The sequence below is a fragment of the Falco naumanni genome, chromosome W (assembly GCF_017639655.2).
Source record: "Falco naumanni isolate bFalNau1 chromosome W, bFalNau1.pat, whole genome shotgun sequence".
Taxonomy (NCBI): Eukaryota; Metazoa; Chordata; class Aves; order Falconiformes; family Falconidae; genus Falco; species Falco naumanni.
The window spans coordinates 25,472,464-25,493,494 of NC_054079.1; the positions used below are offsets into that span (position 1 = coordinate 25,472,464).

Consider the following 21,031-nt stretch of genomic DNA (forward strand, 5'->3'; position numbering starts at 1 on the left):
GATCTTGAAGAAGCTATACTGAATTATCACCAAGTCAAATTACCAATTTATGCAAGAATTGGGGGTGTAGGAAATAATGGAGTGACTTGGAGCTGTTGGTAAACAGAGTGCACCTACTGACATATATATATTTAGATAAATATTTTATTTATAGCTTAGATACATATTATATTTAAGAAATCTATATATATCTCAATATAGCCAAATGCACTATCCTAATAGTGGACTAAAAAGTGTAGGCTATCATTGCATCTTAAGCACCTTTATTCTTCAATAAAATATGCTACCTGGAAACATATATGGGATTTAGCCTTGATGAGTAGTTTTGAGGTTTTTGGGATGCCACACTCAAAAGGGCTAAAGGTTTGAAAAGATGCCTCATTGACAACAGAGCTGAGGGACTCCATTTACTGGGTTTAAAGTTGAGCTTTATGTGCTCACCTGAGCTTAGTCAATGTGCATGTGTGTATATATATGAAGGTATATTCCTAGGGGGCTGAACTAACAATCCGACATGGTCTTGTAGCTAAAAATGAAATCAAGCAGACTTAAGGCTGTAAATAAGGCACTTCTTAAGGGAAAAATAAATATTTATTTAAGAGAGCATACTACCCAGTCCCCGGGTTATGCCACAGCAGGCACCCCTTCCCTTCCCCCCCCCGGAGTGTTGGATTAACCGTCCTTCACAGCCACAGGTAACGGTTAATAACAATCAATAATAACCAGTACCGCCCGCAGTCACTGAGGAGATTGTGAACCCAGGGCTCCCTGTCCCTACCTTCTGTTCTACGAAAGGCTCCTCCCGCCTGCGGCCCTTTCCGGTCGTGTGTCCTCACACACCCCCTTCCGCCCGGTGCTGCCACATCCTCTGCTGACGTCAGCCCGCGCCGCCATATTGGAAGAGAAGCTGCCTCCGCCAGTTCGTCCGCCGCAGGTGGGGGAAGCTAGTCTCTACTTCCCTGCTTCTGTCTCCCCTGCCGCGGCCGAGCCCCGTTCCCCATGACTCTCCCCGGCCGGCCGTTGCCCTGGTGCGGGTAGGGTGGAGGCAGAAGCGGCTCTACCCCCCCCCCCCCCCCCCCAGCTGTCGCTGAGTCCTCTCTGTGGTGGGCCTTTTCCCTCCCCGCCACCTCCAGCCATGACTTCCCTGACCCAGCGCAGCTCTGGCCTGGTGCAGCGCCGGACCGAGGCCTCCCGCAGCGCTGCCGTCGACAAGGAGCGGGGAGCGGGGAGCGGCCCAGAGGATGAAGGCCGCTGGGACGAGCCCGGCGACGACGAGAAGGGCGACTCCAAGGAAACGCGGCTTACCCTCATGGAGGAGGTGCTGCTTCTGGGCCTCAAGGACCGTGAGGTGCGGCCGGGGCCGTGGTGGCGGGGCTGGGGTGGGCCGAGGTGAGGGGCGCTTGGCAGGGACTGGCTGAGGGGTCCCGGTGGTGCTAGGGGACCCTGGGGAAGGGGTGCCTGAGGGCACGCTGGTTATTCGGGGGCTTATGGAGGTCGTTGATGGGGAAGGGGAGCCTAAGTGGCGCTAGGGTGTGGGTGGGATGGGAACAAGGATGCAACTGGGTGAGTTGCTGTGGGTTTGGGGCAGAGGCGTTGCTGGGGATGGGGACTGCAATGTTGGTAGGGGTAGGGGCATGTGCTGGAACAGGCTCGAGATTTTGGAGGAGGTGGGGAAAGAGCTTGGATATTGGGTGAAAGGGAACCTGGCAGAGATTTTGGATCTCCCTTTGGATGCAGGGTCTATATAGAGGGGCTCTAATATTTGTAGCATCTCAAGGAAAGCAGCATAGAGCTTGGGGGAAGAAGGAAACCTCGAGCTTCTGACAGCTTTGGTGGTTGACTTGGAGGCCCTGGTTAACCTGTGATATTTATGTTCCTATACTTACCCCTAGCTCTAATGTGGGAGACTTGTCTACTCCTATATGTTCTGTCAGACACAATTATATTGTACTTATGGGGTTCTCAGGTGCTTTAGGATGCTTAGCAGCCCTTTTTAATAAGACTTTCCAGACTAATGCATGTTAAAAATGTCTTAAACTTCAGGGAGATATGTTTGACAAAAAATGGGCCTTGAATAATAAGTGTGTCAAAATGAGGAAATGACATTATGTAATTCTGTGCTTTTGCTGAATTTGTAGCTTAAGTGGGTGTCATGATGCTGTGAATGACAGTCATTGAGGAAGGTATACATCTACCAGTGTGCTGGATTTTTTGTTTAATTTGAAAGAGATAATCAACATAAAAAGCATACACACTGCAGAAAATCAGTCCTGTCAGTTTAGTTTGATGTGTATGGTGAAGCATGATATGAGTTTAATTTAGTTAACACAAAAAAAAAGCAGATTACATAATTAAATTTATAATATAACACATCTAAAATAATGAAGCCAGTTTATTGGTTTGGGTGGAAGTCTCTTAAAACTGCATGTTCATGAGTGCAGAATAATGGGGGTGGGGAAGCTGCCAAGTTATATGTTCTTTGACTGTACGTTGCATCTAAAATAAATTTGCTGGTTGATAAGGAATAGGTTAAAGAGTAGTTTTCCTAGTTAACATTTGCTTTTTAATGTGTGTGGGTATACCTGTATATATACCTCTGCCACAATAACATTTTATTTCTCTCTCATTGTGTATTTTGGTCCATATCCTTGTAATCCCGTTTTTTTTCAGATGGAATTTGCCATGGCATCCTAATAAAGTCAGTAGATTTGTGTTCCTCCACCTGTTGAATCTGAAGACTTGTGCGTATGCGTGTTTCTCTTTCTGCATACCTGAATAGTTTCAGGAAAGTAAGTTAGGCATGACAAGATAGGCAGGATTGCCTAGGAGGTCTTGCCTTGAGGAAAGTGGGATAGACTAGGTGATTTTTCAGCCCCCCCCCCCCCCCCCCCCCCCCGATTGTGTGCTAAATCCTCTGAATTTGTGGGCATTAGGCTGTAGAGATTTCAAGGCAGGGAATGTTCTGTCTGTCTAGAAAGAATATATGGTGCAAGTATTCCTAGTATATTGAAAGTTAAAGAAATTAACATTGGGCTTAAAACTCCAGCTTTGTACCGGTGTGCATCAAAATTGTAAATCATCTGTTTTTGCTAAGTGCAGCAGTGGCAAATGCTGCAGATGATCTAATGTTTCTTTGTATGGAAAAAGGAGCTAAGTGATTACAGTGGCACAGATATTCATGAATCCCTTGAGATTTTGCAGCTGACACATCAAACAAAAAGAATGATGATGTCATATCTAGGGTAGGGTGCTTATGTACACAAACTGCAGCACAGTTTCTGACCTTTGTAAAGACATGAACCTCCAGAGTTTGTATTTTGGTCTTGTGTCTGCTTGTACCCTTCTCTCTTACACTATGTAAACTGCTTTGTCTCCATGGTTTTTCTCCTTTTAAAACTGAAAATAAAATATAGATTCATTTTCAAAGAGGATTTTTTTTTTGTTCTCTATTGTTCTAATGATAAGTAAGCAAAACTTAGGTACTTTATGTGTCTGAGAATGCTTTTTATAAAGTTTTTACTTCCGATAGAATTGATTTCATGTAACATTTGTGTGAGATTTTGTCATGACAGCAAGCAGAGAAAAGCAATGTAGGGTCTGTAATAATTGTGAAACTACATGAAGTGTAAGGAAAAGGCAAAGGCAGGTATGTGAGCTATAAGCTCAGTTGAAAGCTAGTAAATTTAAAGCTGATAATGTCCTTTCTTTTTATTGCAACAGGATAATATAATTTAGTGTTGAGTTTTAAATAAATAGTCTGAATTTGCCTAAGAACATGTTTCTCTAAAAATAGCTTCTTTCTCAGAAAAGTCACTGATAACTGCATTGATAACTTAGTTTGGGGGGGTGTTGGGTAATTTTATTCCTAATATTAAACACTGGTGAATATGGCTTAATACTATGTAACTTGTAGCTCACATTGGAGGGTTTTTTTTTGTTTATACCATTTATAATTTTTCAGTGAAGTTACCTTTTCTCATAGGAGAGAGTTTCAGGAAGATTCAGGCAGTGATGGATTGATGAGTTTAGTGTTTCTAGGAGATTGTTAGATATTTATATGAATCCTGCTTTCAGGATAGTGCAATTATTGTAATAACCACAGCCAAAATTTTTGAGTTGTTGCCTGGTTGTTGCTGCAGTATGGGTTCAGTGATGGGAATGTCTATCTGCCCTAAAACAAACACAGCACACCACAATCCCATTCTTAATTCTTGAACACAATTAACTGCATTTGCACGTGCTGGGCATGGTCTTCCCCCCCCCCCCCCTTTGCCTAAGTTTGCCTAATTAAAATGTAGTTTATGTATGTGGGCTGGTTACTCTTTTTTCCACCAATGGTTCCTCTTCTGTTTGTATCTTCTGTGTATGTATCACTATTTCTGTTTTCCAAGGTCAAGATAGGTTTTAAGGGCTATGTGCTAAAATATGTGCTTGCTTGCATAACATGACAGATGTGGTGTCCTTGGAGGAGCAGGTAATATACTGGAACAAAAGGGGCATCGCAAGAACACCTGCAACTTATTTGAAAACCTTTCAGAAACATGACTGAGAAAGGGAATCATGTTAATCCATTTAGAGTAGAGCAATAGCCTGTTGCTATAGGAATAAAAAAATACTTACTGAAATAAAATACTTTGTTGTATTAGGTTAAAAATAGTATTGCAGTAGGATAGGTCAAAGCCACAGCAAAAGGGAGGTTATTCTGTAGAACTACTGAAGCATCTGAGGTCATCGCTCCCAAAAGAAGGGAGTGATAAATATTAAGTTAGCTTATTTAAAAATGATAGCTAAGAGATGAGTACAGGCCAGTTTGTTCATTACAGCTCTTCCAGATATCTTGTAACTCAGTCCCATAGAAAACTGAGAGGGCACTAGGTGGCTGTGCTCTATAACTCACTCTATTTAAGCTTTTTGTACATGTAGGGGTTTTTATGGTTGGTTGGTTTGTGTTTGGTTTTTTAATACAGCAATGCACACAGCTGCTCCTGTCCTCTATACAATGTGCCACAACTAAACAAATTAAAGCAACTATCAAGGCACAGCACCTACTTCTGTAGTTCAGATAATTGTTTAATAAGATAAAATACTTATTTGATCTGTAACTAACTCCTTATTTACTGAAAAAAACCTCACATAAAGTATGCTGAAATAATCGTCATGTACTGCAGTCTGCTGCAATAGTAAATATTTCTGGTTTTATTTTTGCTTTCATTGGTGAAGACTGAAATGTCATTTGTGAGAGTGAAGGAATGTTAAATCACTTTGTTAGGTACAGAAATTCTCTTGGATCTTTGCTACTCATGTTTGGCTTTCAGAAACTTAATTCATTGCTGAAGATTTAGTGTTACAGCATAGCTTTTTGTCCAAATAGTTCATGTGAAGGTCTCCAGTTTATGATACTTTCCATTGTATTGCAATAAGTTATTAGGGAGCTAGTTTGCCTGCTTCAGATGTGCTCTTTTGTGTTGATCAGCTTAGTGCTAAAATATAGTTTCCTTATTCTTACAAATCTGAGTAGCTAGATTTGTTACTGCATTTTATATTTCAATCCTAAAGATATTTTTCTGAAAGGTGAAATAAGAATTTTGAAAACATTAAAAATATGGGTGGCATTTTCCCTGATCTTAAGATTTGGCTTTGTGAAATTCATATTATGATGCAGAAATCTGGGAATTTTTTGCCTGTGTAACAAATGATTGAGTTTTCAAAAGCCATCTTTGTATCTTTCCCCCCCCCCCCCAACATCAACTCAAAAGCTCCCAAGTTTTGCTGGAAAATTTCTGGAGAGAAATGAATGAAACATGAAGAGGCCTAACTGCCAAGTCTATCACTAAACTATGTCCCTAAGTGCCACGTCTATGTGTCTTAAATGCTTCCAGGGATGGTGACTCAACCACTTTCCTGGGCAAAATGTTCAGGGCCTAATAACAACAAAGTATGTAATGTCTGTGATGAAAAATACTTTGTTTCATAGTTGCCTACCTTTTTTGGTCCTTTTTTTTTTTTTTAATTTCATGTCCATGTATAAATTACAGGCTAGCAGAAGATAGGAGGGATGGGAGGAGTACTCAAATTCCATGTGCTATAGAGATGCAGTAAAGTGTCTCTTTACTTACTGTGCTGCTGAGTAAATCCTGCTTTTGGGCTCTTTGGAGGATGACATGCTGATTTGGAAGCAGCACTTTGGATACAAGTTGACTTTGTGTTGAAATGGTGTTTATATTTCATGGCTCTACATGCAGCTAGTGTGGTTATCCCTGCTCTTGCAGCATGGCTAATCTGTAATCTATATTATTTATTCATGGATAACTTCAAGTGTAGTGTAGTCCCTTCTTTCATGTCAAGCTGTCTAGTGTAGGACAAAGGCAAATACGTAGTTAAAGCCTTTCTAGTGATACTTCTCAGTTTTTCTAAGCGCTCTTAAACAAAGCTGCAACTCTTTTCCTTCTCCTGTTCTTATTAAAAATTTTGCATGAAGTATATTTGAGAAAGTATTGCTGATATTTGCCAAAAGGGAAGTAATCATGGAACTGAAAACTAATGTTTTACATTAAAGAAAAAGTGGTATTATTTCATGTGTTCTTTGATACTAAAGTAGTTCAAGTACTGCAGCATTTATCTCGGTTATCTACATGTAACGGGTCTTCTTTGCAATGCTAAATTGGCCCAGGCCAAGTGTTACAGACAGTATATTCAAGAATTACTTTCCTACTCAAAGAGCAAATAATTACTATGGCACATAATCACTTCTGTGTTGCGTTACTGAGGGAATCATAGAATGGTTTCAGTTAGAAGGGTCCTCCAAAAGTCACCTAGTCCAACCCCCCTGCAATAAGCAGGGACATCTTCCACTAGATCAGGTTGCTCAGAGCCCTGTCCAACCTGATCTTGAATGTTTCTAGGGATGGGGCATCTACCACCTCTCTGGGCAACCTGTTCCAGTGTCTCGCCACTCTCATTGTAAAACATTTCTTCCTAATATCTAATCTGAATCTACCCTCTTTCAGTTTAAAAACATTACCCTATGTCCTATTGCTACAGAACCTGCTAAAAAGTCTGTCCCTATCTTTCTTATAAGTCCCCTTTAAGTACTGAAAGGTCACAATCGGGTCTACTGGGAGCCTATTCTTCTCCAAGCTGAGCAACCCTAATTCTCTCAGCCTTTCTTCAGGCCTCTACTCCTAGAGGTGTTCCAGCCCTCTGATCATTTTTGTGGCCCTACTCTAACAGGTCCATGTCTTATGCTGAGGACTCCAGAGCTGAGCACAGTACTCCAGGTGGGGTCTCACCAGAGCAGAGTAGAGAGGTAGAATTGCCTCCCTTGACCTGCTGGCCACACTTCTTTTGATGCAGCTCAGGATGAGATTGGCTTTCTGGGCTGTGAGTGCACATTGCTGGCTCATGTCCAGTTTTTCATCCACTGGAAAGATGGGAAGGGGAGGCTAGTCTGGAGTAAATGTGTGGCTTGGTTTCCCCTGAATAGACAAATTCCTCATAACTTTTAGTAAAGAAAGAAAATAATAATAGTTGATTTATTGAGTTTTTCCCAGCTTGCAAATAGCTCTTAATCAATTTCAATAATTTCTTTCCTTTCAGAAATATTCATAAAATGCTGTTTTATTCATAAAATATCACATGCATGATTCAGACCTAAAAATTATGAGGTCACACATAAAATAGTGTACAATTGTTCCCTTCCTTCAAGTGCATTGTATGTAAGCCTGGATGAGTAGGAGCAAATAGGTGTGTATTAATATGATTAAGCTGTTGGTCTGAGTGCAGACTGTTATTACAGGTCAAGTGTTCCCCACCTCCCCCAGTATATCTTATACTAAAAAAAAATACTGCATTTCAACCCTTCCAATGCTGCTTCCCCACCACCACCATCACTTCTGATGGAGCATTAAGATAATAAGATAGTATTCCTTTTAAGTTAGACCTTTGTAATTGGAGAGCTGTTAAACACTCGTAGGTCTTTTACTATTTGTGGATGTGTCCTGGTTTAATGCCAGCTGGTAAGGAGGAGAATTGGGAATGAATGTAAAACTCAAGGGTTGAGATAAGAACAATTTAATAATTGATATAAAATAGAACCAGTAATAATTCTAATGAAAAGGAGGGAGAAGGGGAGAGGAACAAAATCCAAAGGGAAGGGAGAAAAGGAAACAAGTGATGTACAATACAGTTGCTCACCACCTGCCTACCAATGCCCAGCCAGTCCCCAAGCAGCAATTGGCAGGCCCCAGCCAACTCCCTCCAGTTTATATACTGAGCATGGCATTCTATGGTATGGAATATCCCTTTGGCTATTTTGGGTCAGCTGTCCTGGCTGCATCCCCTCCCAATTTCTTCCTGGTAAGGCCTGAGAAAATGAAAAGTCCTTAATTTAGTATAAACGTTACCTAGGCAACAACTAAAAAGATCAGTGTGTTAACAACATTGTTCTCACACCAAAGCCAAAACACAGCACTGGCATCAGCTACTAAGAAGGTAATTAACTCCATCACAGCTGAAACCAGGACAGTATTCACCCCTTATTCCATACCATTTATAACATGCCACACTTTCCAATACATTATCACCTTTCCTGTCTTTTAATATAAAGACACAGAAATCATTCCCTTAGTCTATGGACCATCCCTCTAAAGTCCATTGAGTTCATTTAGTCCATGATGTCGGGCTCCAAAGATGGTATGAGGTGCTGGTTTGTTGCTTCTTTAAAGTCAGTTCTCATTCTATCACGACTGTGCTGATCTGGTTTCACCAAAGTCATTCTTCACTGGTGTGGCAATTGGAAGGGAGTCAGGTTTGGATCTCCAAATCAAGAAGGCAGGAACGAGTGCTGCAAGGTACCTAGTGCAATAATGGGCATATAGAAGTGACAATATACAAAATTATGTAACAACATCACCTAATTAATTGGCTATTTTCACCCAAAATCAAATCCCCTTGAGGCACACATTAAACTTCCTCATCCTCCCACATTACCCATCAAGTGCATCCAGGTCTTTGAGCAAAACCAATTCCATGAATGCTTTTACCTTCGCCCGAGGCAGGAATGACCCAGACTGTTTTCCCAAGCATAATTTCAAGGTGTAGTACAGGAACTTGATCCCCTTCTACAGTATGTAAAAGCTTTGATTGGGCAGGGCCAGCTTGGTTAGCAGATCCTTTAGTATTGACTAGCCAGGTGGCCTTTGCTAAATGTGTATCCCAATGTTTGAAGGTCCCACCACCCATTTCTCACAGTGTAGTCTTTAACAGTCCTTTACATTGTTCAATTTTCCCAGAGGCTGGTGCATGATAGGGGATACCCACTCAATGCCATGCTCTTTGGCCCAGGTGTCTGAAGTTGTTTCAGAAATTAGTTCTGTTGTCTGATTAAATTCTTTCTAGGGTACCATGTCACCATAAGACCTGCCTTTCGAGGCCCAGGGCAGTGGCATGGGACACAGGATATGTTTCCAGCCATCCAGTGGTTGTTTCCACCATTGTTAGCATATGGCGCTTGCCATGGTGGGTCTGTTTGAGTGTGATATAGTCAATTTGCCAAGCCTCCCCATATTTATGTTCTAGCCATTGTTCTCCATACTAGAGAGGCTTTAACTGCTTGGCTTGCATAATTGCAGCACGTTTCACACTCATGGATTACCTGTGCAATAGTGTCCATGGTCAAGTCCACCCCTCGATAATGAGCTCATCTATATGTTACATCTCTTCCTTGATGGCCTAAGGTGTCATGGACCCAGTGGGCTATGAATAATTCGAACATGTGTTGCCAATCCAGATTCACCTGAGCCACTTCAATCTTGGCTGCCTGATCTACCTGCTGGTTCTTTTAATTTGCTGCCATCCATGAATCAGTATAGAGGTAAAGTATTGGCCATTTCTCTTATTCAGCAATGTCTAAAGCCAGCTGGACAGCTTTCACCTCTGCAAACTGACTTGATTCACCTTCTCCTTCAGCAGTTTCTGTGACTTGTTGTAGGGGACTCCGTACAGCCACCTTCCACCTCCAATGCTTTCCTATAATATGGCAGGACTCCTCAGTAAACAAGGCATATTGCTTCTCATGTTCCAGCAATTTATTATACAATGGGGCTTCTTCAGCACGTGTCACCTCTTCCTCTGGTGACATTCTAAAATCTTTGCCTTCTGGCAAGTCTGTGATCACTTCTAAGACTCCTGGATGACTGAGATTTCCTATTCAAGTTCATTGCATGAACGGTGTGACTCACATATTCCATGGTGTGATGTGTAGAGCAGACCCTCCCTTTAAACATCCAGCCCAGCATTAGCAACCAGGGTGCCAGGAGCTGTGCTTCAGTACCAATCACTTCTGAAACAGCTCAAACCCCTTCATAAGCTGCCAATATATCTTACTCATTTGGGGTATAGTGGGCCTCTGATTCTCTATATCCCCAACTCAAAAAGCCCAATAGTCAACATCAAGTCTCCCCTGGTACTTTCTGCCAGAGGCTCCAGGTAGGACAATGTCCCTGGCTGTGGAATAAGGCACATTTTTTATATCTTGCCCTATCAGGACTAGCTCAAAGGCTAGAACTATCTCCTGTTTAATTTGTTCATAGGCTTGTCATGTCTCAGGGCCCCATTTGAAATCATTCTTCTTCCAGGTCACATGATTGAGAGGTCTTACAGTCCTACTGTAATTTGGAACATGCATTCTCCAAAAACCCACAGTGCCTAAGAAAGCCTGAGTTTCTTTCTAGTTGGTGGAGACAGCTGTTATTTTGTTGATCACATCCATTGGGATTTCACGATGTCCATGTTGCCATTTTATTCCCCAAAACCTGGATCTCCTGTGCAAGTCCCTTGACCTTACTCTGTGTTATGGCAAAACCAGCTTTCAGAAGGATTTGGACTATCTTCTCCCCTTTCTCAAAATCTTCTTCTGCTGTATCGCCCCATATGATGATGTCATCAATATACTGCAGATGTTCCGGAGCTTCACCCTGTTCCAGGGCAGCCTGGATCAGTCCATGGCAGATGGTAGGGCTGTGTTTCCACCCCTGGGAGAGTCCATTCGAGGTGCGTTGGACACCCCTCCAAGTGAAGGCAAACTATGGCCTGAACTCCGCAGCCAAAGGGATAGAGTAAAACACATTTGCAATATCAGTGGTGGCATACCACTTGGCTGCCTTTCATTCCAGTTCATATTGAAGTTCTAGCATGTCTGCTACGGCAGCACTCAATGGCAGCGTGACTTCATTCAGGCCACAATAGTCCACTGTTAGCCTCCATTCTCCATTAGAATTTTGCACTGGCCATATGGGGCTATTAAAGGGTGAGCAGATCTGCTGATCACTCCTTGGCTTTCTAGTCAACGAATCAGCTTATGGATAGGAATCAGGGAGTCTCGGTTGGTGTGGTATTACCGCCAGTGCACCGCTGTGGTAGTGATCGGCACCTGTTGTTCTTCAACCTTCAGTAACCCCACAACAGAAGGGTCTTCTGAAAGGCCAGGCAAAGTAGAAAGCTGCTTAATTTCCTCCATCTCCAAGGCAGCTATACCAGAAGCCCACCTTTTGGATCCTTGAAATACCCTCCCCTGAGATAGTCTATGCCGAGGATGCAGAGCCTCTGGGCCAGTCACAATGGGATGAGTTTTTGCCCCTCATTCCCAATGTGGCTTTTTTCAGCCTCCAATACAGTTAGCTGTTGGGATTTCCCTGTCACTCCAGAAATACTAATTGGTTCTGCCCCTTCATAGCTTGATGGTGTTACAGTACACTGTGCACTGGTGCCTATTAGAGCTTTATATTCCTGTGGGTCTGATGTGCCAGGCCATCAGATCCACACAGTCCACTAAACCTGGTTATGCCTTTCTTCCACCTGGCTGGAGGCAGGGTCCCCCTAATCCTGTTCATAGGATTCTCCACCTAGGTGGGAAGTGGTGCAGGGTGGATGTAGTGTTTAGTAGTCCTGCCCACTTATGTCTTGTAAAAATGTATTAGAACTCTTTTTTCACACGATTGAAAGTAAAATCAGCCCTTTCAATCTCTCTGGGAATCTGCCTTCTGGAGACTGGAGCAGCAACCTTCATGGAAGACTCCCTGTTTGTGATTGTTTTTCCTTGCAATTCACATACCCGTGCCTCCAGGGTTGAGGTAGGTTTTCCATCTCACCTCCTCATGTCCTCTCCGTGGTCCTGCAAGTAAAACCACAGGGTGCCATATGGTGTGTATTTCTTATATTCTCTCTCTTGAGCAGAAGTGTGCTTGCTTTTATATCTGAGATGTGGGTCTGTACAGGTGGGGAGTAGGATCTGTCCTCGTCGAGTCACTGCATCAGTCTCTCCACAGCTGAGATGATGGGAGTAGAGATGCTATCTTCATAGTTCTGGGGTGGTGAATCACTTCATCCGCTGTTGGTGGCATGTTGTCTCTGCAGCTTGTTATTGCCAATGAGTTGGCATACGATGATGGTGCGCTCTGTAAAAATTTTCCACCACGTGGGTCATGTGCATAGGATTTCATCGGGATCTGTGGGTAACTGCATTTTTCTGGTCATAATAAATCATCTGTTTCACAGCTAATTCCCTCAGGTACTGGATACCTTTCTCTATTGCAGTCCACTTTCCTGGGCAACATGTAATATCCTCCTTGAAAGGATACCTTTCCTTAATGCATCACAGGAGTCACCTCCAGAGGCTGAGGACTTGTGTCCCTTTTCCAATTGCCTTGTCAGTGCCCCCTTCCCTAGAAAGTGACCCCAGCTGCTTGGCTTCCCTACCCTCTAATTCCAATCTATTAGCCCCATTATCGCAGCACTGAAGGAGTCAGGTGACAATGTGTTCACCTGGATGATGGGCATAATCTTTCTGCATATCCCGCAGCTTATTCAGGGATAGGGATCGAGTGGTTAGCTCTTGTTCTGCTCCTTCCTCCTCTTCCTGTGGTGGCCCTGCTTCATCTTTCTTTACTGTACGAGCTGTTTTCTGTGTCCGTTTCTTCTTGTGTATAGAGGCAACTGATACTGACATGGGTTGGTCTTCTGCATCAGTTGTTGCAGGGGCTGGAGTAGCCTCTGTGCCCACCATGGAGGCTAGAGGAGTTACAGTTAGTTGCTTAATTCTCAGTCAGGTCCAGGAGGTCAAAACCACATTCAGCATTACTAGCAATAAGATCAGGGCCAGTGCTATGCTGGTTCCAACAGCCCAAAGATAATAAGAATTTCCAAAAGTCTTAAATGCTCCAGTAATTAGCCCTGTGGAGAAGGGGAAGGCGTAGCCTCTGAAAAAGAAAAGCCAAACGTGCAGTTGTTAGTATTCCCCGCCAGGGGCCACCCGAAGAACAGGGTCGACAAACAATATTGAATACGCAGATTGGATTAGTTTAATGACCAGCGAGTATATCGTATGAGAAGCCAGCACTATATAGTACAACACAATGATAACTGTAGCCCAGGCCCCAAGGACAAAAATTTGCACAACAGGGAACACATACTGCAAGTCAAGTAAATAATGCAACCCTGAGCATCTTTAAGAGCAAAGAAATCAGCATCATGGCCAGTGATTATTAAACCAAGACAATAAATAGAACAATGTCATTCTAATACACTCTAGTCAGATCTGTTGTTATCTCAACCCTTTGTGCCCCACGTTGGGTGCCCCAAAGGACTGTCATGGTTTAACCTCAGCTGGTAACTAAGTACCATGCAGCAGCTCGCTCACTCCCCCCACCCCTGGAGGGATGGGGAGGAGAATCGGGAAGGAATACAAAACTCAAGGGTTGAGATAAGAACAATTTAATAATTGATATAAAATAGAACCAGTAATAATAATAACAACAATTAGAATGAGAAGAGGGAGAAGGGGAGAAGAACAAAATCCAAAGGGAAGGGAGAAAAGGAAACAAGTGATGTACAATACAATTGCTCACCACCTGCTGACCAGTGCCCAGCCAGTCCCTTGTCAGCAGGCAGGCCCCGGCCAGCTCCCCTCACTTTAAGTACTGAGCATGACATTCTATGGTATGGAATATCTCTTTGGCTGTTTTGGGTCAGCTGTCCTGGCTGTGCCCCCTCACAATTTCTTGTGCCACTCCAGCCTTCTGGCTGGCAAAGCCAGAGAAACTGAAAAAGTCCTTGACTTAGTATAAACATTACCTAGCAGCAACTAAAAACATCAGTGTGTTATAAATATTATTCTCACACCAAATCAAAAACACAGCACTGCACCAGCTACTAGAGTAGTAAATTAACTCTATCCCAGCTGAAACCAGGACAGGATGTTACAGGATTTATTAATCACTTGGCTGCCTTTCATTCCAGTTCATATTGAAGTTCTAGCATGTCTGCTACGGCAGCACTCAATGGCAGCGTGACTTCATTCAGGCCACAATAGTCCACTGTTAGCCTCCATTCTCCATTAGAATTTTGCACTGGCCATATGGGGCTATTAAAGGGTGAGCAGATCTGCTGATCACTCCTTGGCTTTCTAGTCAACGAATCAGCTTATGGATAGGAATCAGGGAGTCTCGGTTGGTGTGGTATTACCGCCAGTGCACCGCTGTGGTAGTGATCGGCACCTGTTGTTCTTCAACCTTCAGTAACCCCACAACAGAAGGGTCTTCTGAAAGGCCAGGCAAAGTAGAAAGCTGCTTAATTTCCTCCATCTCCAAGGCAGCTATACCAGAAGCCCACCTTTTGGATCCTTGAAATACCCTCCCCTGAGATAGTCTATGCCGAGGATGCAGAGCCTCTGGGCCAGTCACAATGGGATGATTTTGCCACTCACTCCCAATCAGGCTCATTTCAGCATCCAGTACAGTTAGCTGTTGAGATCCTCCTATCACTCCAGAAATACTAATTGGTTCTGCCCCTTCATACCTTGGTGGTATTGGAGTACACTGTGCACCAGTATCTACTAGAGCTTTATATTCCTGTGGGTCTGATGTGCCAGGCCATCAGATCCACACAGTCCAATAAACCCAATTATCCCTGTCCTCCAGCTGGCTGGAGGCAGGGTCCCTCTAATCTTGGTCATAGGGCTCCCCACTAGGACAGGAAGTGGTATGAGGTGGTGTCCTGGTTTCAGCTGGGATGGAGTTAATTTTCTTCTCAGTAGCTAGTACAGTGCTGGGTTTTGGCTATGATGTGAGAACAACGTTGATAACCACACTGACGTTTTTAGTTGTTGCTATGTAATGTTTATAGTAAGTCAAGGACTTTTTGGTTTCTTGGGTCTTGCCAGTGAGAAGACTGGAGGGGCACAAGGAAGTGGGAGGGGACACAGCCAGGTCAGCTGACCTGAACCAGCCAAAGAGGTATTCCATACCATGGGACATCATGCTTGGTGTATAAACTTGGATGGTTAGCTGGGGCCTGGGGATCATTGCTTGGGGACTGGCTGGGCATCAGTCAGTGGGTGGTAAGCAGCTGTTATTTGCATCACTTGGGTTTTTTTCCTTTTCCCTTCCTTTGGATTTTACCCTTTTTCCCCACCTTTCCTTCCTAATTGTTATTGTTATTACTGTTGTTCTTATCTTTTTATTCTGTTTAAATTATTAAATTGTTCTTATCTCAGCCCTCGAGTTTTACATTCCTTTCTGATTCTCCTCCCCATCTTTCTGGGTCGTGGGGAGTGAGCAAGTGGCTGCGTGGTGTTTGGTTGCTGGTAGTGTTTGGTTGCCAGCCAGGATTAAACCACAACACGTGGACATAGCATGGAGTAGTTCTGCTCACTTATGTCTTATAAAAATGGATTAGAATTCCTTTTCACAGGACCAAGAGTAATGTCAGCCCTATCACTCCATCTGGAAAACTGTCTGGAGAGTGGAGCAGCAGCCTTCCTGGAAGACTCCTTGTTTGTGATTGTTTTTTTCATTGTAGTTCACGCACTTGTGCCTTCAGGACTGAGGTAGGTTTTCCATCACACCAAATCAAAAACACAGCACTGCACCAGCTACTAGAGTAGTAAATTAACTCTATCCCAGCTGAAACCAGGACAGGATGTTACAGGATTTATTAATTAGGCTATTTGGCTTATTGCATATCTTTCTGTTGCTGATATTCCTCTAAGTACTTGTATGCTACTTATTGCTATACGCTTTCTAGTCATCTGTCTTTATGGTCCTACTAGATAGCATCGTGATTGTATTAGTTAGAGTCCTTAACTGCCAGGCTTGGTGGTTTTTTTATACAGGCTGTACCATGAGGTTTGTATTTAGCAAACTTTTGCCCAGCACATCGCACATCCCTTTTTTACTTTAGTAGACACTTTTTTTTACTCTGGCACTTCCATATTTGACAGTCTATACCTCAAGAGAAACATTCCATATATATTATGTTGCCTTTTCAGTATGTATTCTGTATTGCACAGTGGAGAAGGCAGGTATAACATTTATTGTCTAGGTTGAGGTAAATGCCAGATGGATGTTTGTTCTATAATAAACACTTAGGAAGCGCTAATTACAGCTGCTTTGCGTATGCTGGATGTTTAAATGGGACTTCTGCTTTAGCAGCATCTGCAGTCTGTGTATGAGACTTTCAATTTACAGTTAGTACATGTTAAGTACTAAATGGAAGAACTTGTTCCTTTTAATGTGAGAACAGTGAAAGGAGTGGAATTTTTTTATTTTATAGTGAAAATGTTGACATGTCATTATTATGAGATAGTCTGTTTCTTGAAAAATTTTTGCACCTGGATAAGTGAAACCATTGAGAGACGTGTTCAAAAAACAGAAATGAAACTAGGGGAAGTTTAGACAAAGAGAGGAATTCCTATCCATTACGCTTTTTTTTTTTTTTTTTAAACACCCGAAACATTATTCTGGAAATCCATCCACATCATTAGTGTGATGCAAATCACCTCAAAATGAAACATTGTACAGCTCCCCAGTTTTAAATTTTAAATTGTAACAACTGTAGAAGAAAAGGTAGAAGAGGGATAGTTGTTATATTTGGGGGCAGATACAGTATATTTATAACCCCAGAGGAGGGAATTGTAGTTTTACTGTGGTCTAGTTAAAGTCAGTGAAACTTCCACCTATTCTTTAGTCAGCCAATATTAGACCTCCATTGTCTACATTAGACGGACATACCAGATTTGGGTTTTCTTAACATTTTTAAGAGGAGTGTACTGGGTCTGGCTGGGGAGAGTTAATTTTCTTCATAGCAGCCAGTATGGTGCTAGGTTTTTGATTATTTTTTTTTTAAGCAAAACAATGTTGATAACGCAAAACAGTGTTGATAACACACTCATGTTTTAACTGTTGCTGAACAGTGGTTGCACAGTGTCAAGGCTGCCTCTGTTTCTTACCCTGCACACCCCCAGTGAGTAGGCTCAAGGTACACAAGAAGCTGGGAGGAGGGCCAGCCAGCACGGCTTACCCCAACTGACCAAAGGGATATATGCTGTATAGTGTCATGGTCGGCAATAAAATAGGAGGGGGGGTGTTGGTAGGTTGGTCGTTGCTTGGGAACTGGCTGGACATTGGTCTGCATGTGGGAGTGTTTTGTCAATTGACAGGGTCAATACGTAGCACACAGACACCAATAAAGAGAATAACCTTAATTTATTGTTTGTTCCAAATTAATACAGAAAATAAGGCAATATACATATACAAAAGGATCAGCTTACGATAGTTCAAGCAACTAAATAGATAAGCAAGGTAATGCACCTAATCTTTATTACTTAAGGTTAGCTATAGTGATTAAGAAAGATACATCACCAATTGCCCTAATACGTTACCATCATCCAGATCCGCAGTCTCTGGGGAGCCCCTGTTGCAGCAAGGATTTAGAGAATCTGTCCTGGCAATTGGGAAGTCCTACACAGGGCATCCCCTCATAGGTGAGGTCTCCAAAGTCGCTGCAAGAGAGTCTAGCTTTTATACAGTTGAACAAGCACCTTTCATAATTTCAAAGGCAGGAACATCTGGAGTAACTCCGCCCCGTTGGATTCTGTCCCAAGCCCGGCCAGGGCTCAGGGAGGAGCCCAGAAGAGATATTTTTAACTATTACAAATTTAATAAAATATCTGGTCAAACCATCTGGGGCATGTCACAAGACAGGATAATTTCAAGTATGGAAATATCTGGAGGGTCTGGCAACATGCTCCCAGACAAGGATAGACTGTTTCTGCTTAGACTACTTCCTTTATTTGATTATTGTTATTTCAAAATGACAATCATAAGTTTAATATACCAAAATAGCAAAGCTGACACCATATATGCTTAGGCAGGTGGTTAGGTTGTTGAATTAATCTAAAAGCTAACTTTATTCAGGGTCTGTCATGAGGTTCCCAGTACTTCAGGGAGGTGGTGAGTGAATGTCTGCATCACATGGTTTTAGGGTTTTGTTTTGGTTGGTTGGGGTTTGTTCGGGGTTTTTTTCCACTTTTCTTCTTCCTATTCACTCCCCCCATCTTGCTGGGAGGGACTGGAGGATCAGTTGTGTGGGACTGAGCTTCCAGCCAGGGTCAACCCATGTTTTGCCAATAGACAGGGTCAGCACAAAGGACACAGACACCTAGTTAAAGAAGTGAGTTTATCTTTACTTACATTTAAAGCGATAGAATAGTAAGTGAAATAAATAGTAAGTGGAATAATACAGCAAGAATAAACCAAGACAAGGTAATGCACCTAATCACTACCACATATGACTGACTATAGTGGTTAAGAAAGATACATCACCAATTGCCCTAATACTTTACCATCATCCAGATCTGCAGTTGCTGGGGAGACCTGGTTACAGAGGAGTTGGAGAACCTTTCCCAGCAATTGGAGGTCCTACACAGTACATCCCCTCATAGGTGAGGTCTCCAAAATTGCTGTAAGAGGGTCCAGCTTTTATACTGTTGAATAAACAAGTTCACCTAATTTCAAATGTGGAAACATCTGGTTTCACTGTCCTCTTAGATCCCACCAAAGCCTGGCCAGGGCTCAGGGAGGAACCAAGGGATTTTCCCTTATCTACTTGATTTTAACCACTGGTTTGCAAACAAGGCCATATATCTGGTTTCATGGCTTTGACCACCTGCCTCTAAGCAAGGAAGGATGCACTGTATCTTTGCTAATGATTATATTTTATCCAAGCTGCATCTTTCACTAATGATCATGCATATTTCACTAATGATTGGATACTAAATATATATATATATATATATATAAAAAACGTTCAGTTGGCGGGTTCATCTAGAGGTCAGCTTTGGCTCAGGGCCTGTTGCTCAGGCCTCAGTACTTCAGAGGGTCACAGAAATTTAGATCTTTGTAAACCTGGAAGTGAAAAGGTAATGTATTACATGTCACAGTAAAATGAGATGGGGAAGGGGGCTGCAGTAGGAGAGAGAGTATCACAGTTTGGTGGTGGGGAAGTGCAGCTGAAGAGGCAAGGTAAAAGCAGGGAGTAGAAGATAAGGTAGGTTGGGTAACACTGAGACACAGTGCCATTGTTGGGAGATGGACGGTATTTAACATGTGAGAGTTTCAAGTGATTAATGGATAACTGAACAGGAAGACATGTGAGCTTGGAAGTTGGGTAAGGGGCATGGGAAGAGGAGAAAGTGAATAAATGCTACAAGAGGTGGTGGAAGAGAAATAGTCTAATGAACATGGATTTTTTTGATAACTTATTCTTTAAAGAGGATCTTAGTCTTAGCTCTGTGCTTTGCCATACCTGGGTGGAAAGTCTGAGCTTTGAAAGTTAATATGGTAACAAGTTTCTGTTATAAACCTTATTTTCATTTCCCTTTATGCTTTTATAGCAGAACTAGTTTTTACTTGAAAATTTCTAGGTCAGCTCTGACAAAAAATGCTTTTGTGCTATCTTTGCATAAATAAGCATGATAGTTGTAAACTTTTTGATCTTTGAAACAATCAATGTAGATTTAAAATTTTGTTTGGTGAGCTATTCATAGCTTAAAGTGCTATTCTAGTGTGATTGCTGTCAGATAGAAATAATTCCCTGCTTAGCAACTTTAATTAAATAAGTATTTAATTGAGTTAGGATGTCTATTAAATTTTAAGACTTGTAATAAGACAGATGTCATGTAAAAGGGAGGGGGGGGGGAGGAGGAGATTCCCTCAGCCCCGGGTGTTTGATCTGTCTATCAGCGCCCCAGGAAAGCTGAGACCCTTGTGCCTGACTGGTCTGTCAGTGTCCCGTTACAGGGATCCTTCACTGAACAGTCCCACTGGATCAGAGGGTGACTCAACTGACTTGTTCAGGGAAACACAGCAACAGCATCAGGGGGACCCCTCAGTGGGTCTTCCCACTTTGTTTGAATGTGTTACCTGCTGCCGATGACTGCTAGTGCCCACAAAGGATTAACACTAACAGTTTACGGAATAACACTCTTTATTAATATAAAGTTGTGACAAATAAAGATTAATGATTGCCAGTGATAGAAACAGTCTGCAAAAGCAAGCTTGAAATGATATACAACCAAACTACATATAACTAAACTATAATCACTAATAACAGCTAGCGTGAGTTAGTTATTAAGCATGCATAAGACAAAGTTCTTACCCAATAGGCGTCCCTATGGGGGAGAAGACAGGTTCAGCCCATTGACTGATCCCAGAAGTTATGATGGAGTCTTCTCTAACTTTTCCCCTCCTCTGTCCACTTTTTATAATTTATAGTACATTGCATATTCAGTCATCGTACACAGGATAGGTTACAAGTTTCTTGCTTCTAATGCAAATTAGTATACATCCTCAGATAGCACTACTGAAGTTCTCTACTAACTATGCATGCTCTCCAAGTGGGGTTTTGCCCTCTTTGGGGGGGGCTATTTGAGTTGGAGATCGTGATGTCCCACTACCACTATTTTCTTTGTCCTATTTTCAACTAATTTTCTGTTGCTGTCAATGGATTGCAACACCTTATCATCCTGTTTCCTCTCATAGTCAGAACTTTCCTCATTTGAAGGCTTCTTTCTGCATAATTTAGATAACGGTGTTCTTTTCACTATCTGTTCTTTGTTTCTCATCCTTCCCAAGGCTGACTCCCTTGATTAGAAGTCCCTTCATTCATAACAACTTTAGAGAGTGGGTCATCTTGACCT

The 21,031-nt window shown here is 42.4% G+C and overlaps 1 protein-coding gene across 7 annotated transcripts in view; it reads left to right on the forward strand.

Annotated features, from left to right (window-relative positions):
* Positions 1-848: 848 nt before the first annotated feature.
* The window catches only part of LOC121080460 (Golgi phosphoprotein 3), a 52,672-nt gene continuing 32,489 nt past the window's right edge, over positions 849-21,031 (forward strand). The window contains exons 1-2 of one of the 7 annotated variants that reach the window (XM_040578477.1): positions 849-934; positions 1,159-1,348. In XM_040578477.1, the coding sequence (XP_040434411.1) occupies positions 1,310-1,348 (39 nt within the window). In that variant the 5' untranslated portion in view covers positions 849-934; positions 1,159-1,309. Of the gene's footprint in view, positions 1,035-1,081; positions 1,349-21,031 lie in introns of all 7 variants that reach the window. The other 6 variants (XM_040578471.1, XM_040578478.1, XM_040578475.1 and 3 more) reach the window with 6 other exon arrangements.